The following is a 17500-nucleotide window of genomic DNA, read 5'->3' on the forward strand; positions in this document are numbered from 1 at the left end:
ACAGCGATGGTGATATTGCAGATGCAGCGATTCTGAGCAATTTGGCACTAATGCCATCATCTCCGGTGGCTTTATGGGTTGGGATAGAAAGCAATAATTCTACAACCCTCCTCTGTGCTATTGTAGGGAGGTCAAATGACCCAATGCCCTGTCTATGAGTTGTTAGCGTTGAGAGGCCAGTTGGAGAATCAGGCCCAAGTGCCTAGTGAACTAGTTTCTTTGGAAAGATAAAATGAAAATGAAATGGTCGTAGTACAAAGTGGATGCTAGAAGATGTACGCGGATGTCAATTTAAAGACCACTGACGTTTATGTGAGAGATTTTACAGCGATTTTAATGCTTGAAAAGTTTAATGAGATTTAATGGCAAACAAGCTTTGCCATCCAGCAGACAATTCTCTTAAATTTTCAAACTTTCAAACTGCTCTAAAATCACGCACTTAATAAACGTCAGTGGCCTCAAAATTGACATTCTCACTAATTTCATCACGCTCTTCCCATTTCTGGCATCTGTTTTGTGTAACACGACCATTTTTTTATGATTGACAAGGTCATATGGAGCCCATTTACAACATTGTCGCAAAAAAATATGATATAAGAAAGCGAATCATTGTGCCATATGACAAGTTGGGTTCATGCTGTCGAAGGTTATTTTCTTCTGCCTTTCCCATGACAGCACGTTCCACTCTGACATAAACTGACCCATAAGGTGTACATTTTCGCAATTCTACGTTACAGGCATGAGTTTCACCAAAATACCTGAACAACGCCTTTCTCTCCCTACAACAAAACATACTTCTGATAGGGACGTCCAACCGCCATACTAATGCAGCTATATCCGATTAAAATGTCAACGAGAACTGTAGGCTTACAAATCTTATTTGCGATTAAGTGTTAAGTCTATTTTTGTCTGGGCTTAATTCTGTTTTTTTTTTCCTTTTTGAATGTTCATCGGCTTATGAAGCGATTGAGTTCTCAAATTTCCGATATTCTCTTACCGGCTCCATATGCTCTGTATGCTTGGTTTTCACCGAAACGAAAGGAAACGTTGTCGAGAATTGACCTCAATTCCCGAAGGACTTGTTTCGAACACCAACATGGCTCCCTTTTCTTGTTTTGGGGACCCCAAAGTGACCGAGAATTCACTTGAATGTCGCCATCTCAGTTTTCGAATTTTCACGCAAATTACCCAATTACAAGAACTTCTAACCAAGTACGAACATGTTTCACGTCGGGTTCAACATAAAACAAAGGACTGAAAAAGCTTTTTTACACCGCGGCCACACGTATCTCTCTTTCATCTTTCTCTGCATATGAAAAAATCTGCGTCGACACGTAGCGTTTTTTAATCGTATTTTTTCCGTCCACACGAATACGCGAAAACGATTCGAAAACACTAACCTCCAACTATGGAGCGTGCGCGCGCATGTGCTCTCTGATGTTATCGTTTTCGAAAACCTCCGTTTTCACTCGTCCGCGAGAACATGATGATCCTCCGTTTTAAAAAATCTAGAGCGTTTTCAAAAATCTTCGTTGTCGGTGACCGAAAGCGCCGTATTTGTGTGCACGAGAAGCAGAAACGGAAGAAAAAGTCCCCATTTTCGAAAATATCCGCATACGTGTGGATAGCCTGCATGACAGGCGCTTTATGAGCCAAGCGAGGCGAACGCGATATTTCGCGCGGAGCGCGACACGAGCGCGAAGCGTAAAGCGCCTGTCATGCAGGCTACGTGTGGATGGGGTCTCAATGACATTTCGCGTCAAATATTCATCCAATTATATGGTATTGCTTTGAAGACGATCTTCAAAGAAGAGTGCCGCTCGTTCAACACGATTATTTCCTTTAGTGACGTAAATAATCTCGTTGAGCTTTTGCCAATGACTGATTATTTTATTTTTACAGGAATTTAGAGATGTGCCAGCTCAGTAATGACTACAAGCTCTCTGTTGTTTTAGACAACGGATGTGTTGTGCTCAAGGATACAAACACAGTCTACGACGAAACGAACACCGAAACGTTCACTATCAAAGAAAACGAGCCAACCACGGGCAAGGTGACCATACATGGACAAGTGACAATGAAAAAGGACGGTGAAGCCGCTGGTCAAGAGGACTGCCAGCTCAATCCACTCTGGGATACTCGGGTCCAGGTTGTGAGTGAGATGTGGTCTGATGAACAGTTCTTTTATTTGAAAAGTCAATTGACGGCTTGGCGTGGAAAAGAGGCATGTTTTGATAAGACGTGGGACAAGAAAATTGGACGATTTTGTCTTTAGTAGATTCTCTTGATTGCAGTACATTTTATTCACGAATTGTACAATTATTTCGTTTGTGGTATAGTAGTAGTTTTTAAGTGTCCGAGTTTATGCTTTCGCTGGCAAATATTCAAAGCCGATAGCTTAGATTCCTGGGCAAAAGAGACTACGAACGCTGTCGGCGATATTTGTGTAAGTGTTTAAATGACCGTACTCTTTATTAACGATTTTCTAGATAATTCCCTTGGATTACTTTCGAACAGAACTATTTCCGAAAAAAAGACACTGAGAGACTCCGAGACAATCGTCCTGCGTGATTTTTTAAAATTAAAATGAATTCCTTCAAAACGTGAAGGAATGTTCTTGGCTGTGCCGATCTGAGACTTGGTCTTATTCCTACTCATTTTCAAGAGGAGGTGCAATAGTGTATAGTGCAGAAGAAGTAATTGTAGCTCATTGTGGAGTGTGTTCTTGATTATAAGTGTCGATAGCACATGTTCCTAAAAATATTGATATTTATATGTAGCTTACGTTTTTTAAACATTAAAAAATCGAATCATTGTAATCTTGCGGTCTTTCTCGTTGGTAAAAACACTATTCCCTTATCGATCGCCTGCTAACCAAAATGATATCGACTCATAATTTACTCATAGAAATGTTCAGAAAGTCTTCCACTGTTTGCTTACCATCTCTTTGCTTACCAAGCTCATCGATTCCTTTAACGAGTTGTTTGAACATGATTTGTTGTCCAAACTTATGGCTGATTTCCCGTTGAAGACTGGTAAGTTCAGTGCTTCGCACTTTACCCATTCTAAACTTCGGCCATCAAGTTTAATTCTATCCTCGAGGGCCAAAGGTAGTCGTCGGTCGGGACTGAGAAAAAAACCGGGGGGGGGGGGGGGTTGATACCCAACTTATGACCTGACCCTTAAATCAATACCCTGGTGCAGACCTGCCTAATAATTATTTCCCTAGTTCAGACCAATGTTAAAGCCAATGTTTATCTGCTTTTATTAGGTAGGTTACATGATAAAGAAGTAGCTTATAAAGAAAAAACGAATTCAAGACTAGAGTACAAAAATCGATACCCTATTTATGTTCCAGAGTTTCGAAGCAAGCAACCGTGGACAATTTTCCTGTCGGTGTACTTTGGATCAGTGGCTTGATCTGATCGACGTTATTTCAAGTTGAGAAACTAAATATTTTAAGCAAGAGCCGATACAACGTAGATTTGATTTTAGTGATGTACTATATTTCGGCTGGCCAAACCAGCCTTCTTCAGGTACAATGAGAATTTACATTGAATTGCTTCTATGTACATATAGTAAATAGATGTTGACGTAATACTGGAAAAAATGTGATAAAATATGGCAGTTACAAAGATTTTGAATTTTGTAACTGCCATATTTTATCACATTTTTCCAGTATTACGTCAACATCTATTTACTATATATATATATGTACATAGAAGCAATTCAATGTAAACTCTCATTGTACCTGAAGAAGGCTGGTTTGGCCAGCCGAAATATAGTACATCACTAAAATCAAATCTACGTTGTATCGGCTCTTGCTTAAAATATTTAGTTTACCCTATTTATGACCAAAATGGCGGAAAATTGGCCAAAATCGATACCCTATTTATGACCAAAACGGCTGAAAAACCCTACTTTGGGGCCGCACATACCTTTGTAGCCCATATCAGGGAGTTTCCCCCCCTCCCCTCCCGTGGCCGAACCCTTATTTTTTTCATCCCTTACAGATTAACTAGCTAGTAAGCGTGTGGTTTATTTCAGGCGTGACAGAGACGAGCGGCCAAATTATTCTCGCAGTCCGCGATGATGTCATTAAAAATATTGCTAAATCAGACTATTTATAAACTATGGAATGATATGAGCTTATTCAACCAGAACGTTTAGTGCGATCGCTCGTCTTATTTCTTTTCCAGTTTTCACTGATTGCCTGCAGTAAGTATACCCCCTGCCGTTACTCGAAGTCCTTGCCAAGATCCAGAAGCAAGCAGCTAACTGACCCTAACTGTCGTTCGCGTTCGCAACAGTTTACGACAAATGCGAAGATTCTTGACGGGTGACTGAGGGAAGACTAGCAATGAAAGAAATATAAGAAGTCGCCGTTATTTCACCTGCGGTGACGGCAAACGAGAGAGGACGGAGGTCGTTCATCGCGTTACGTTTTAGCTGATATGATATGGTCTGATCTAATTTCTATTGTTGTTGCTTCAGAGGATCTTTTGGCAGTTGGCCGTAAGCCCGTTATACATTCTATAATCTATCATCTGATATTTCGACAGATAAGACTTTTCTGAAAGTTCAATTCGTTCGAGAGATCAAAGCAATGGGGATTGGTATGTCATTGGTTTTCCGGGACCATCATACTAAAGATGACTAACTAATACGCCCAAGTTGACGTCAAGATAAGCTTCAGTTCGCCCTCACAGGGAGGTAAACCAGACAAGAGGAAGCAAGGGTTATCAAATATCTCATCAATACATTTCTCACGAACGTAAACGATTAGCAGTATGGGAGCGCGTTTAAATCTTCTTTGCCTGCTTTTTCTTTTCTTTTCTTTGGCGTTTCACCGTCTCAGCGATGCGATGACATTTACCAATGAATCAAGTTCCTTCATCCAACTCAAAAACTGGAACGTGTCCGAAAGCCGAGGTCTTGGATTTCGTTTTAAGACCTTCATGTCGGAAGCGCTACTCATGTACATGGATGACAAAGCGAAGTCAAATTTCCTTCGCGTTGAGCTTTTTGGTGGAAGACTCCGGTTGACGTGCAGTCATGGCTCTAAGTTCGGGGCGATGGCGGTGGAAATCGGTGATAATCTGAACGACTTGCAATGGCATCGAGTGCTTCTAGAGAGAATGAAAGGCGAAACAACAATATCGTTAGACGGACGATCTAAGTCAACAGTCAATAGCCGCAAGAGTAGAAGATTAAGCATTACGAGCTCTATGTACTTTGGCGGAATTCCTCCAAAGCTTGAAGCAAGTAGAGTTACGCAACCGTCGGTCTTACTTTTGAATCGATTTATAGGTTGCATAGAAGATATCGAGATGTTCGAATACTCTGCACAACAGGGAAAACGAGAAAAAGCGATTTGGGAAGAACAGAATGCAATCGCTCCAGGGTGCACAAATATGTGCGAAATTGATAATAAATGCCAGAATAACGGGAATTGTTTAAACAGATTTGGCACAAGTGAATGCGATTGTACTGCCACTGGATTCCGCGGGAAAACTTGCTCAGAAGGTATGTTTAGTAGTATTTAACTCTCGTTAAGTCAGAGTGTTTTTTTTGGTAACTGTTAGAAGCGTTCAACAAGGGCTCTCTCTCGATTCTCTCCATCCGAAGTATTGGCATGACGCATCGTCTCTACTTTTCGAACGCTGGAGTAGCTAGCAATGTCGTCATGTTTAGTTCTACCTTTTAGTTTTCCCATCCGATTTTCAATTCTGTTAGTGAAACAAGAGATTTGTAATCAAGGGATGTTCAGTTTAATTCATGTCAATCTCGTGTGAGTGCGAGCCTTTTTGGCTTGTTAGTGACCGAATATTCTTAAGTTTAGCCAACTCTTGAAGGTGATATGTTTAGCGTTGGAATGCAAGACTAATTATATTGACTAATAACATAAAAGCACACGAGAAGTACTTATTTTATCGTTTGATGTTGTACTATTTGTGCAGCACGTGGTTGCAAGTAGTTCTACGACTGGTAAGCAGTATTTTTCTGTGTGGCTGTGTATTTTTTGTGAAATAACATTTCATCTCGTTCAACACATGATTCGAAGTGACCCCAGTTGAAGCACAGCTAATTAAAGAACGACAAAAATTTACTGTTGCGTGCTAACGTTGGCAGCAAAATCTATAATGCAGTGATTTACGGTGTCGTTTTGCACAGGACGGCTATCGAATTTACTGAATTTCACGTGCGGAACGATTGTTGAACTTTGGTGGCCATTGCGGAGGTCAATTTGCCTTTACCATCTCGACGTTTAATTTGATGAAACCAGATTATCGTGTTTCATTGCCCACTGACGCAGCTCCACAGTTTCGATAGAAACTTATCCCTGTTTTGTTGCACTGCTGTTGCCTTCGTCTTTAAAAGCTAACAGGTATGCTTATGGGCAGAATGTCATATAATTCCAGTTGATTTTTCGCTCTAAAAACTGTCTCTATCAAGGACTTTCCATGAGAAAAGTGATACTCGTTTTGTTTCCAAAGTGTTACGCTTTCTCAGCTCGTGGGTTTCTATTTAAAGCGGATTGACATCAGTGTTATATTTCAGCACAGAAAAATCAACAAATTGCGAGTACTGCAGAGGTTTCTTCCGACATGTTGGAACGAGTACGTGTCTAGGAGTCTGGGTCAACTTGTTTTGCAATATAGACCATATTCGTATTCTCAGTTTTGGACTGGAAGTAGCTTGTAATGGAGGCTAATGCGGGGAAATATATTTAACAATTATTGGACGAGGTTGAGCAAAATATCGTGATTTGTCAGTGGCGAGCAGATCAATTATTTGCCGAAGCCTGAGGCTGAGGCAAATAATTGATCTGCGAGACACTGATAAATCACGATATTTTGCGATAACCGAGGTCAATAATTGCTTTATAATTCGATCACCGAGTTTGTTTTTTGTTTTTGTTTCCGAGAAGCCGTAAGCGCGCGCTGCCTTGCAGAGTCAAGTAATGGCATCAATCAATTGGTTTCCTTCTGAGCATAATTATATTTGAAGACTTCAAATTGTACTTACAGTCAAACGTTCAATAACACTAAACATCAACAAAGCTGAAGAATTTCACAGTTTTCAAAGCGTATCCCGACAAATGAAGCTTTGGTGTAAAGCTCGCCATTCTTTTTTCTGGCTTCAGCATAAACTCTCTTCAGTACATATATATATGTGCATTCGCCAACTTGTCCTTCGCGTCGATGACACGAGTGACTCTTCGTCTACCTTTCTTTCCTTGAGATACTCTCGTAAAACGTTGAGTGCAACTTTTGTTCCTTTTTTAGTAGTCTCACTGTTCTTTCGATCAACTAAAGATGTCGAATCATTCTCTGACAGCTCGGGGAACCGATCTGCCATTTTCTGACAAGAGCGTGATTTCAATTGCGCATGAGCAGAATATTATTTGCAGTAAAACACTTATTTGTAGGCAGTTATTTGCAGATCACGTGGTGGGCTCTCGGCCAATGAAAAGGATGGACAAAATACATCGAATGATAATAAAAAGTATTTGCATTTGAAAAGATTTCCCCGCATTAGCCTCCATTGCAAGCTAGTTCCAGTCCAATGCTGAGAATACGAATATGGTCTATTTAGCGGGTGGCCATGAATCAGAGAATTTTTTTAAATTTTTGCGGCATAGAGTTTTATCTCAGCCTGTTAAACACTTTCCAACCTCGTTCCCAGGGTCTCTCTTCTATGCCTCCATTGTCGTTGAGAGGCAGAGAAGAGAGATCCTGGGAACCATGTTGAACTTTTTCCAGCTCAATGTTGTACCCAATTCAAATCCTTTGGGATTAAATCGTTTTGTTCTAGGTATTTCCATATCATTTAAATGTGAATGCTACATTATAATGCAAATACAATAGACAAAGAATCTTAACTCCGGGAGATTTGAATTGGGTACAACATTGAGTTAGCCGATTCGGTCTATAAAAAATGGGGGTCATCGATGAGTTCGTTTTTGAGCTACAAGCATTTGAAGGCAAAATACCTCGTTCCCAAGATCTTTCCCAAAGCAAAGAGGAAGGCCTGAGAACGAGGTTGTCTTTCGATGGCTCTTTTGTTGCCATGGTAACCTATATCATAATGACTGCATTCTGCTGAGCCATGATTAGCGTTTCATAGATTCAATCATTCGAAATAGTACAGTTTGTTGAAACTTCAAAGTGTTGTTTTGCCGACAACGTGAGCACATAACACTGAACGAAATCGCACGAGTCCGTAGGTGCTTATTCATTCCGAATCGCACGACAAACCTCGTGTGATTACGTATAAATATTTACCGTACACTTTTTGAGATGAGTGACAGAAGTAACGCACGCGTGTCACGTAAGCATTGCACCATTCAGGGCTCACATTGGATTGGCTGTCCGCGTGTGACTTTCTTCGATCATTGACCAACCCGCAGAATGTTTGGTGTAATATTTTTGCACTGAATTACCACTTTTCTGCTCTTAGCCAATCAGAATGGGGAAACAGTTCCCTGTATATTTCCCTGTATATTATTTAGTGAGCTTTACTACCTGTATTATCCGCAATGTACAGTTAATATTCTACCCTTTCATTCACAGCCCTTCCTGTTCTTGGCCTGAGTTTATCAGATTACGTAACTTATAACCGTTCCAACAAAGTCATCTCGTCCCAACAGGATCGGATTATTTTGCGATTCAAGACAGCAAATCCGGATAGCTCGATATTGGAAACCGGTCTCGGGCGTGACTATTTGGTGATAGAGTTGTATCAAGGTTCTCTATTGGTTCGCTGGAATCTTGGATCAGGAGAACTTTATTTACATGTTCGTGAACAAAGGTGCGACGACGGCGAATGGCACTCTGTTGATGTTATAAGGAACCGGCTCCGAGTCGACTTAACCCTCGACGGTGTTCTTCGCGTGAACGGAATTTTCCCAGGGAGGTATATTTCATTCAATTTGAGACAAGGTGAAGGAGATGTTTACATTGGCGGAATGGTACCAAGTCATGCTCTTTCCTCAAAGAGTCGTTCTTCGGGGAGAAGCTTTGACGGATGTCTTCAAGAGCTTTTTATTAATGGCGTGGATGTTGTTCAAGGAGTCGTGGATAAAGATGGTGCATTTCGAACAAAAGGTCGCCCAATACCAAGATGTAAAAGCACAAGGAACCTAGAATCAACTACAGCAGCGTTCAAATCCACTGTTTTAGTTGTTACCACTGCACAAACAAGGACAGAACGATTAATTACATCGGGAACAAACTCGGAGAAGGGGCCTCTTCCAACTTTATTAACTACCTCACCAAGGACAAACTCTGAAGAGAATAAAATAAATTTTAACCGAACCCCCACAATAGATGCACGTGGTATCTTGACAAATTCTCTGAGGCCTTGCGTTGATGACGAAGATGATTGTAATCTCGATGACTCTGGTTCGGGAGACGGATATTCATCGGGTGAAACTCCCGAGTCATCAGGAGACACAGAGACTTCGTCCGTTAATTACAAAGAGAACAACATCAAGGAGACGAAACATATAACCAACAAGAGTGTAAAGAAGCCTTGGAAACCTCCACCGACGAAGTCGGAAACGGAAGTCGAAAACGAAGTCGAACTCGTCGGAGAGCCCGACATCTCTCGAGAAAATTGCATCGAGGATGACGAAGATGGTTGCAACGACGACAATGATTCCGGACAGAGTTCTGCTGTTGAGGGCAGTTCCGCTGGAAGTGCGTCACCAACACCTACAGTGATGCTAGGGAACAACTCCAACAATGCCGCTCATGAATGGGCACAGTTTAAAACAAACAGCACAAAAAAGTGGAGGCTTATAGCGGGAATTATCGTGGTCGCATTTCTTCTTGTGGCATTTAGTGTCTTTGCTATTTGGTGGCTCTATAAACATAAAAATGATCCATATTGGAACGGATCTTACAAAGACAAAGGAAGCAAAGAAAAATGCTTGCAATCGGAAGTAACGGATGTGTAGGGACATCAATTGTGAACTATGTAGATATATATATATAGTGTATACGTGAAAGCTAGTGTTGAAGTTAAAAAAGCTATTGCTTCAAACACATCCTCGACAAAGAGCTTCGTCACAGAGAGGCTCGTATTTTCCTTATTGTACATCGTATTAAATACATCTCTCACTAGTCGCAGACTGAGAGTTGTCCCGTCGGAGTCAGTGGTCCGGCCGTTTTCTGCAGTCACGCATATGTGACGGAAGCGTGACGGGACCGCTGGCAATCCATTTCAGTCATGGCATGCTGAATTATGGTAAAAATCGTAATGTACCCGTGGAGTGTTTCTGATTACAGTAGATTTCAAAGGAAGATTCTAACAAGATTGGTGACGTAAGCTGGTTACAATGGCGTTACCAGTATTGACGACCAACAAGTCTTGTCATTCATAATATTTCTCCCCTTTAAATTGGTTGCAATTAGACAAAACAATGACTTCAAACGACCAAAATTAGAAAAAAATTAATTAGTGGATGAATGACTTCACGCCTTTTAGCGTTTCGATTTGTAACAGCTGTAAATGCAAGAACACTTAATATATTTCAATTCTTCAAAAGTGGTTTGAGTTAATAGTTTAACAATTATAATGAAATTCGACTTTCTTATGACATGAGTGCTTGGAATTTTTGGTTCTGGCAAAGGTTGAACAATTATCTCGATGAACCAAGTGCAAAGGTTAGACTTGGATGACCGTGAAGTTAACATGCAACTGAAAAAAAGTACCAAGACTGAGCTCTACAAAAATTTGAACGCCCCTTTACTTTGTACGTGGAGCACGACTTCCGACATGGAATCCACCGTGACAGTATCATATCTTAATCTTCATTTCTCATCTAAATATTATCGTGAAAAAAGTTGTCTAAAGGACACCATTTTCAACAATTTAAAAAGAACTTGTAGTTCGGCAAATACGCATCTTCAAATGTTGCGTCTTTCATACAAATAAGCACCCGTGCGGTCCATATAGGAGATTAAGTGACTGCTAATGTCAAATATCTATGGCTTAACGACTTGCGAGCTGGCGGATTAGAAGGAAACAACCTACCAGGGACCGGTTGCTCGAAGCCTGGTTAGCGCTAACCGTTGGTTAGAAGGTGTCAAAAGCTATAGGTTTCCATGGTATTTAATGCTGGTTAGCGCTAACCGTGCTTCGAGCAACCCGGGCCAGACCGGTAAGAAAGGAATCTGTTGCATATGGTCAAAAGGCCGACACATCTCTCCCTCTCTGTATGAAAGCAACCTCTGATATAAGCGAAATCTGAGTGCATCGTCATGGTTTGACTCTCTGGCAACGCGTCCAGAGGTACCGACAAACCCACGCCTTGTTCCCAAAATTTAAAAAAATTACATAAAGAGTGGTTTACTTCATTCTTAAGAAAAAGAACTCTCGAACAAGTGTATATCAGTGCTACAAACCCACAAATCGTCAACCAGGTGTGCATTGGAATGTTCTTTCTCCGTTGATTTTTGGCTTGGGTGACTTGCTGTCTGTTAGCTTAGTGGCTACTGACGCTACCGGTTTCGATTTTCATTATTTGGTCTGCGCATGCACAGTTACGCAAGACACAATGGACTATTAACTGATTTTCCCGACTTGTCTATTACCTGACTGAGGATTTAATTATAGAGCGGTTTTCAAATGAGTGTCGTAAAACCAAAACCAAAGTAATTACTTTGGCCAATCAAAAAGGACGGAGACAATCCAGTAAACCAATCAAAACTTGAAGTAATTACACGTAGCCGACACAAAGCGCGGGAAAATGTGCACGCTTGCACGATTGGTTTTGGTTTCAGTTCTGATTGGTTGAAAAAGTGGCGCGAGAACTTTGAACCAATCACTGAGTGAAGTAATCATAAACCAAAGTAATTATCTAATTACTTTCGACACTCAATTGAAAACCACTCTATTTTCGGCCATGGATTTCCCCTTACACTAAGCTTGGGCTGCCTGTGAAGCAAGCGTAAGGAAAGACACTTCCGTATCGGGTTACGATACTGAACCCTCACCCTCTTAAGCTCCACTTATACTAGAGAAATTCAGCACGGGTCGGCAAGCGAAGTAGCACGGATCGGCTAAAAATTAGCACGGGCCAAAGGCGTTTACATTTGTTTTTAACCGCTTTTTATCCGTACTCTTTTCTGTTTAACAAGGTGATTTGGCACGGGTAACTTAAGTCAAAATTTCTGAGCGCTTGACAACAATTGCTTTCATGTGCAAAATGATTTCATCTGAACAATTTCCAACATGGCGATCGTCAGTGCCATGCTTGTCCTCTCAAGATTGCACCGGGGTGAACGGGATGAATTCAGGAGCTTAATAAAGAAACGTCAGATGCCAAAAGGAAAGCGCAAGAAATTAATGATGTTGCTGATAGCAGTGGCTATCGTTGTGAACCCTCCGCTTTCTTTCCAAGTCTTTCCTCTCTGACCAGTTCCACTGACGGCCGCCATTTTACCTTGTTCTACCCATGCGCAACGTGACAAATGTTTGGTGAAAAATGGAGGCACGGCTCGGATGACTGTTTACATTGTACTGGAAATCCAAAATAATGGTCCGGTGACCTTTTTTACCCGTGCTCGGACCACCTCCCGAGTAGCTCATTAAGATGAGCTCCTGGTCAAGACTAAGGAAACCAGGAATTGCTACTCAAAAATATAAAAAAATGAAATCGGCAAGTTTAAATTTCAACAGCGTTGATAGATGACTATCATAAAACGCTACTAGCTATTATTAACTGTCAAAAATCGGGATTCAGACGGAAATCGGTGGTATTAATACTGGTTAAAATTAAACAATTTATTGTCTTGATAATGCGTACGTACGTGCTTGGCATTGCTGGACAAGTATAAATAAATCCTTTTTTAATAAAGAAGTGATTGTGGTATAAGGTTTTGTTTTGGCTTTGCTTTAGATCATATAGACTGTGCTAGTTACCTCATTTTCTGGAAAACAGCTACTCTAGGATAGGAGCGATTCGGGGAGTTTGCTCTAGTACAGGGTAGCGAAATCCAGCTGAAACTAGCTCTGGTATAGGCTAAGGGTTCCAGGATCCCAGCGGGGTTGTCTGCCATCTTTGTCTCCGCATTGTGTTGTTGTTTGACGGGAAACGTCGCTCATCTATTCTGGCACTGGGTAACGCTTTCTCGTTCGATCCAGTCCTTTCGGCAGAATAACGAAGGCGGATTGGATACGAAAAAAAAAAGGCGATTGGAGTCATATGACGCACCAAAGGTGTCCAAGCTGTCATTTAATCCAAAATTGCGTGACATTAACCTAACGCTCCTACTAAAAACAAACTACAGTAATGCATTTTAAAATATGATTTTTGAGCTGATTTCGACAGATCAGGCGATGAGAGGATCAACAACAAGAGACGCAATTAATATTTCTTTGCATTTTTTCAGTTTATCCTTTTTTTGAGTTGACGTTTTAAATCAAATACAGAAGTATGACGTAAGGGGGATTTTTAAGCGGAGTGTCACATGCTTTGCTGGCATATAAAAGAGAAAAGAAAATCGTTACTTCACTTCAGTCAAGATTCTGAGATTTCCCGGGGAGCATGCACTGCTTTGGCTTAATACGATGGATACTTTTTATCTACGCTCCGTTAACTTCAGGCCTAGTTTATCATTGCAATTTTCAAGGTTCGTCGCACGAATCACTACAAGCCGTACCAACACACTCCTTTACTCAGCAGCTTCCATCCTCCAGAGGTCATTCTCATTTCTGCACCGTTACAACAGACAAGAGCTACAGTTTTCTTCGACTCAAAGTCAGAGCTTTTGGACAACCAAACGGTAAGAGAGCATTGAAAATTACGATTTACTGTAACAACATTTAGCGCTACAATTGTATTGCGAAAAAATTTCGAAAAACGTCGATCTGTTCAGGGAATATACACAGAGTTCACGAACGATCTCTGGAGTAGAGTATGTTACGTATGTTTATCATAGTAATAGTTACAAAATGTCTCACGATCATATTGCAATATACACAAATCGGTAAAGACAAAAGTTGGAAAATTGCAAAATCGTGATCAAATTGAAAACAACGTAAAACTTCCGCTTTCACTCTCAAGAGTGTGCGTTACAGGTCACGGTCGATTACGTTGAACATGCATATTGCACGTAAAACTTTATTTTTTTTATGTTTACATTAGTTGTCGTTGTCATTTTTTACTAGGCCATCTTAGCAGGTTAGCAAAGATTAAAAAAAATTAGAATAGTTTTGGTAAAAACGATAGCGCCCTACAGGGTAGAATTGCTCGAAGCCCACTTTAATAAATTGGTCGGTATCATGCTCAATCTCGTCCCCAGAGACCACTTTTCTTTTGGTCAGCACCAAGACCACGGACACAAATTAAATTAGAAGTGGCCAGAGTCCGTGTTCTTGGTGCTGACTAAAAAAAAAGCGGACTCTGGGGAAGAGATAGACTGCTCGCAGTACCTTCTGAGTTAGTCGAACCACCCAATTGGGTCACGCAAGCGAGCCGAGGGGAGAATGGCGATTTAGCAAATCTTTGCTCAATCACCATTCTCCCCTACGTGTGTAAGCCTCGCACAAAACGAGAGCGCACAATACGTCCCTTAGACTAACATTGTTTTTTTAGGCCTAATGTTAGCATTAGTAAAGTGTTGGGTTGTTTCAGCTTTGGTGAAACGGTGACCTGCAGCTCGAACCAGCAACCTGGAGTTTACACCCTCCATTCGGTACGACTACTTAGCACGGCAGTAGCATGACTTGGTTTCGAACGGCGTACTATTGTACTGTTGTACTATTGTACTGTACTATTGTACTGTTGCTTTAGGAATTTGACAGCCTGACCGTATTCTCTTTCAAACACTGTTATCTCCGTCGCGTTTGCTCGTCGCATGTTTCCCAGTTGTAACATAAAAACCGTTTACAACGTAACCTATGCCCATGACTAGGAGCGAATAACTCCTATACTGTCAAGGTATTTTTACAGACCGATCTATTTTTATACTACCTTCGGTTTTCCGCCAAAAAAACAAAAAAAAAAAAACAGAGGCAGTTCCGGTTGGAAGTCGCTATGAAGTCAAGTTAGCTTCTTGTGATTGGTCATCGGGCTCCTGTGAGAGTATCATTCACGACAAGTTCAAACTAAAAATAAATTGGTTTGCATGTGAAAACGCTGTGACGTGAATATATGGCTGTTGTTCGCCCCTAGTCAAGAGCCCCTGACATGACTTATCAGGGAATTTAACACGACAACACTGATTCTGAAGTCCTAAATGCCAAGTACCTATTTACAACAACACAGCGATGGGGCTAGGGTTGTTTATAAGTTAGGGTTTCTATGTGGAGACAAATGAAATAGAAGTTGAGAAGAAGAGTAACAGCACAGTACTTCTTACCATACAGAACATAATCTTATTATTCTCTTTTTCTGGACATCTCTTAGACATGAGTGTACGTTGGGCCAACAAATTTTTTTTCTGGTTTACTTTAGGAGTCACATGTTTCATTAATCAAGAATGGGGGCTAGATGTAATGTTCCGAGACAATGCACGAATAAAAGTGCTGGTCTTTCTACCCTAAAGTCTTCTTCAAATAATCATTGATTTTGCTCCTTTATTGCTTTTTTCCAGGTTCTCTTCATATCTCCATATTTGATTCGCACGATGCCTCCATAGGTCATCTGGATATATCTGCCAATGGACCAGGAACTGCAATAACCTTGTGCCCTCAAACTTCTGGGCGAAAGTATTTTATGCTGTTTACGGGAACAACGAATCTGCGTTACAGCGCTGAAATATCTGACAACATAACTGCGATTACACTTAATGCACCAGTGACTTTCAATGCCACGGAAACACCTACACTATTTAAATTTAATCAAACTAGTAGTGTGTCCAAGAGGCAACTTGACATTACCGTGTTGTCGAGCTCAACTTCTTTAGCCTACTTAAAAGTGTCAAATGTCTGCGAACAAGCGGCAACCACGAAATATCTGGACTACACGGGGTCTTCCCTTCGGCTTACATTTAATAAAAAGGGAAGGATAACTCTGTCAAAGGCATCAAGGCCAGCCCTAACAACCACGGGCTTCCGATATATTGGTGTGGCATTAAAAAATCCTAGTAGTCCAGCTCTTTCAAAGACCGTGAAGTTAACACTAGAGAGTTCCTTTGATTATGATTACGCAAAACCACTCTGTTTTCTGACCTTCTTATCGTTCTTTGGTGGAATTCTGGTTTTTCTGTGGGCCTTGTTGTGCTTTAGGGACCCGTATATAATGCTACAAGGAAATAACCCCATCGATTCAGACAGCTTAAGTTCCCTTACGGCGTCGTCTGCCTCTTCACGTTTCAAAGATAATCTAAAAAGCTTTTTTTCATGTTGTTGGCGAGGGAGTGAAGCTGGCAGACCGGATGAATTACAGCCGCTGGTACGTGGAGTTCAACAAAGGAAGCCTATAACGTGGAAGGAGCTCTATGAAGCTATGAAAATGGTTTTGATAGGACACTGGTTTACGCGAGGGCCAAAGACGTTTTCCTATACAACATGCATCGTCGGCTTCGTTCTGTTGGTTGGCGCGTTCCAGTTTGTCTTTGAGGACTGGAAGCTGATGATCTCTGACGGTGATCGAGACAGGTGTTATTACAACGATTTTTGTTACAGAGTCAGTGGCTACAACATTCCGTTCAACCTCATGATAAGCAACCTTGCGTACATGATCCACGGGCTAATTCTGGCATGGTCTGTGTGGGTTATGGAAGCCGAATTGTTGGCGTGGTGCCACAGACTTGCTGGCAACAGAAGATCAAGATCTCGATTACCCGAAGGTGAAGATGAACTCCCAAATCATTGCATTAAATGCCCTTGCATCGACGCTCATTTAGCCAACATGTCTGTGCCACATTTCCAACCGAACGGCAATGAAGCCGTACTATTGCACGCCGAAGCGCATAAACGAAAATACACTTTCTCCATTGGGTACGCTTTTGCCTGGGCATTCATATTCGAAGGCTGTTTTTCCATGTTGTACCATTTTTGCCCAACGAAGTTAACATTCCAATTTGATACCGCATTTATGTTCGTTATCGCGGGATTAATTGTGCTCTCGCTCTACAATGGGACGAGTTATAAGGAATGCGCCATACATGGCAAAACACTGCAGCCGGTTGAATCCAATAACTTTTTCCTTTTCTTCATTGTTCCTTTGTACGTTTTCAATTACTTTGGCTCTCTATACTATTCAGATAGCCACAGCTTGGGTTTGGCGATGAAAATTTTGTTGATCGTTTGTCTTGTGGCATACTTCTTGATAACATTTTCATGGGCGGGAAAGAAACTGTTTTTCAATGTGTCGAGTTACAGAGATTTAACAAACTTCGACACTTTAATCAAAATTATTTTCTTCATCATTGCATTGTCGGCTGTCGCTATCGTCCTACCAGCTTTGGAGAAAAGAGATTTCCCGAACTTATTTTTATTCAGTTGTATTTTCACTTCTTTGCTGTCCATTTCGGGCAAAGTC

At 41.1% G+C, this 17500-nt stretch overlaps 2 protein-coding genes across 2 annotated transcripts in view; both read left to right on the top strand.

The window, feature by feature from the left end:
- The first annotated feature begins 4097 nt into the window (after positions 1-4097).
- LOC137979399 (neurexin-3-like) lies at positions 4098-10606 on the top strand. Its single transcript, XM_068826652.1, has 2 exons — positions 4098-5526; positions 8577-10606. The coding sequence occupies exons 1-2, from the start codon at positions 4791-4793 to the stop codon at positions 9962-9964; spliced, it is 2124 nt and encodes a 707-aa protein (XP_068682753.1). The 5' UTR covers positions 4098-4790; the 3' UTR covers positions 9965-10606.
- Positions 10607-13286: 2680 nt separating this feature from the next.
- LOC137978483 (uncharacterized) overlaps positions 13287-17500 on the top strand; it is a 5780-nt gene continuing 1566 nt past the window's right edge. The window contains exons 1-2 of the mRNA XM_068825432.1: positions 13287-13796; positions 15609-17500. The exon at positions 15609-17500 is cut by the window's right edge and continues 1566 nt beyond it. Coding sequence (XP_068681533.1) covers positions 13559-13796; positions 15609-17500 — 2130 coding nt within the window. The 5' untranslated portion in view covers positions 13287-13558. The remainder of the gene's footprint in view (positions 13797-15608) is intronic.

This window comes from Montipora foliosa, chromosome 12 (assembly GCF_036669935.1).
Source record: "Montipora foliosa isolate CH-2021 chromosome 12, ASM3666993v2, whole genome shotgun sequence".
NCBI lineage: Eukaryota > Metazoa > Cnidaria > Anthozoa > Scleractinia > Acroporidae > Montipora > Montipora foliosa.

Excerpts from the sequence above, each read along its gene's own strand:
- LOC137979399 (XM_068826652.1), top strand. The coding sequence starts at position 4,791 with ATGGGAGCGCGTTTAAATCTTCTTTGCCTGCTTTTTCTTTTCTTTTCT. Across the intron at positions 5,527-8,576 it reads CGGGAAAACTTGCTCAGAAG|CCCTTCCTGTTCTTGGCCTG; the intron begins GTATGTTTAGTA and ends TTTCATTCACAG.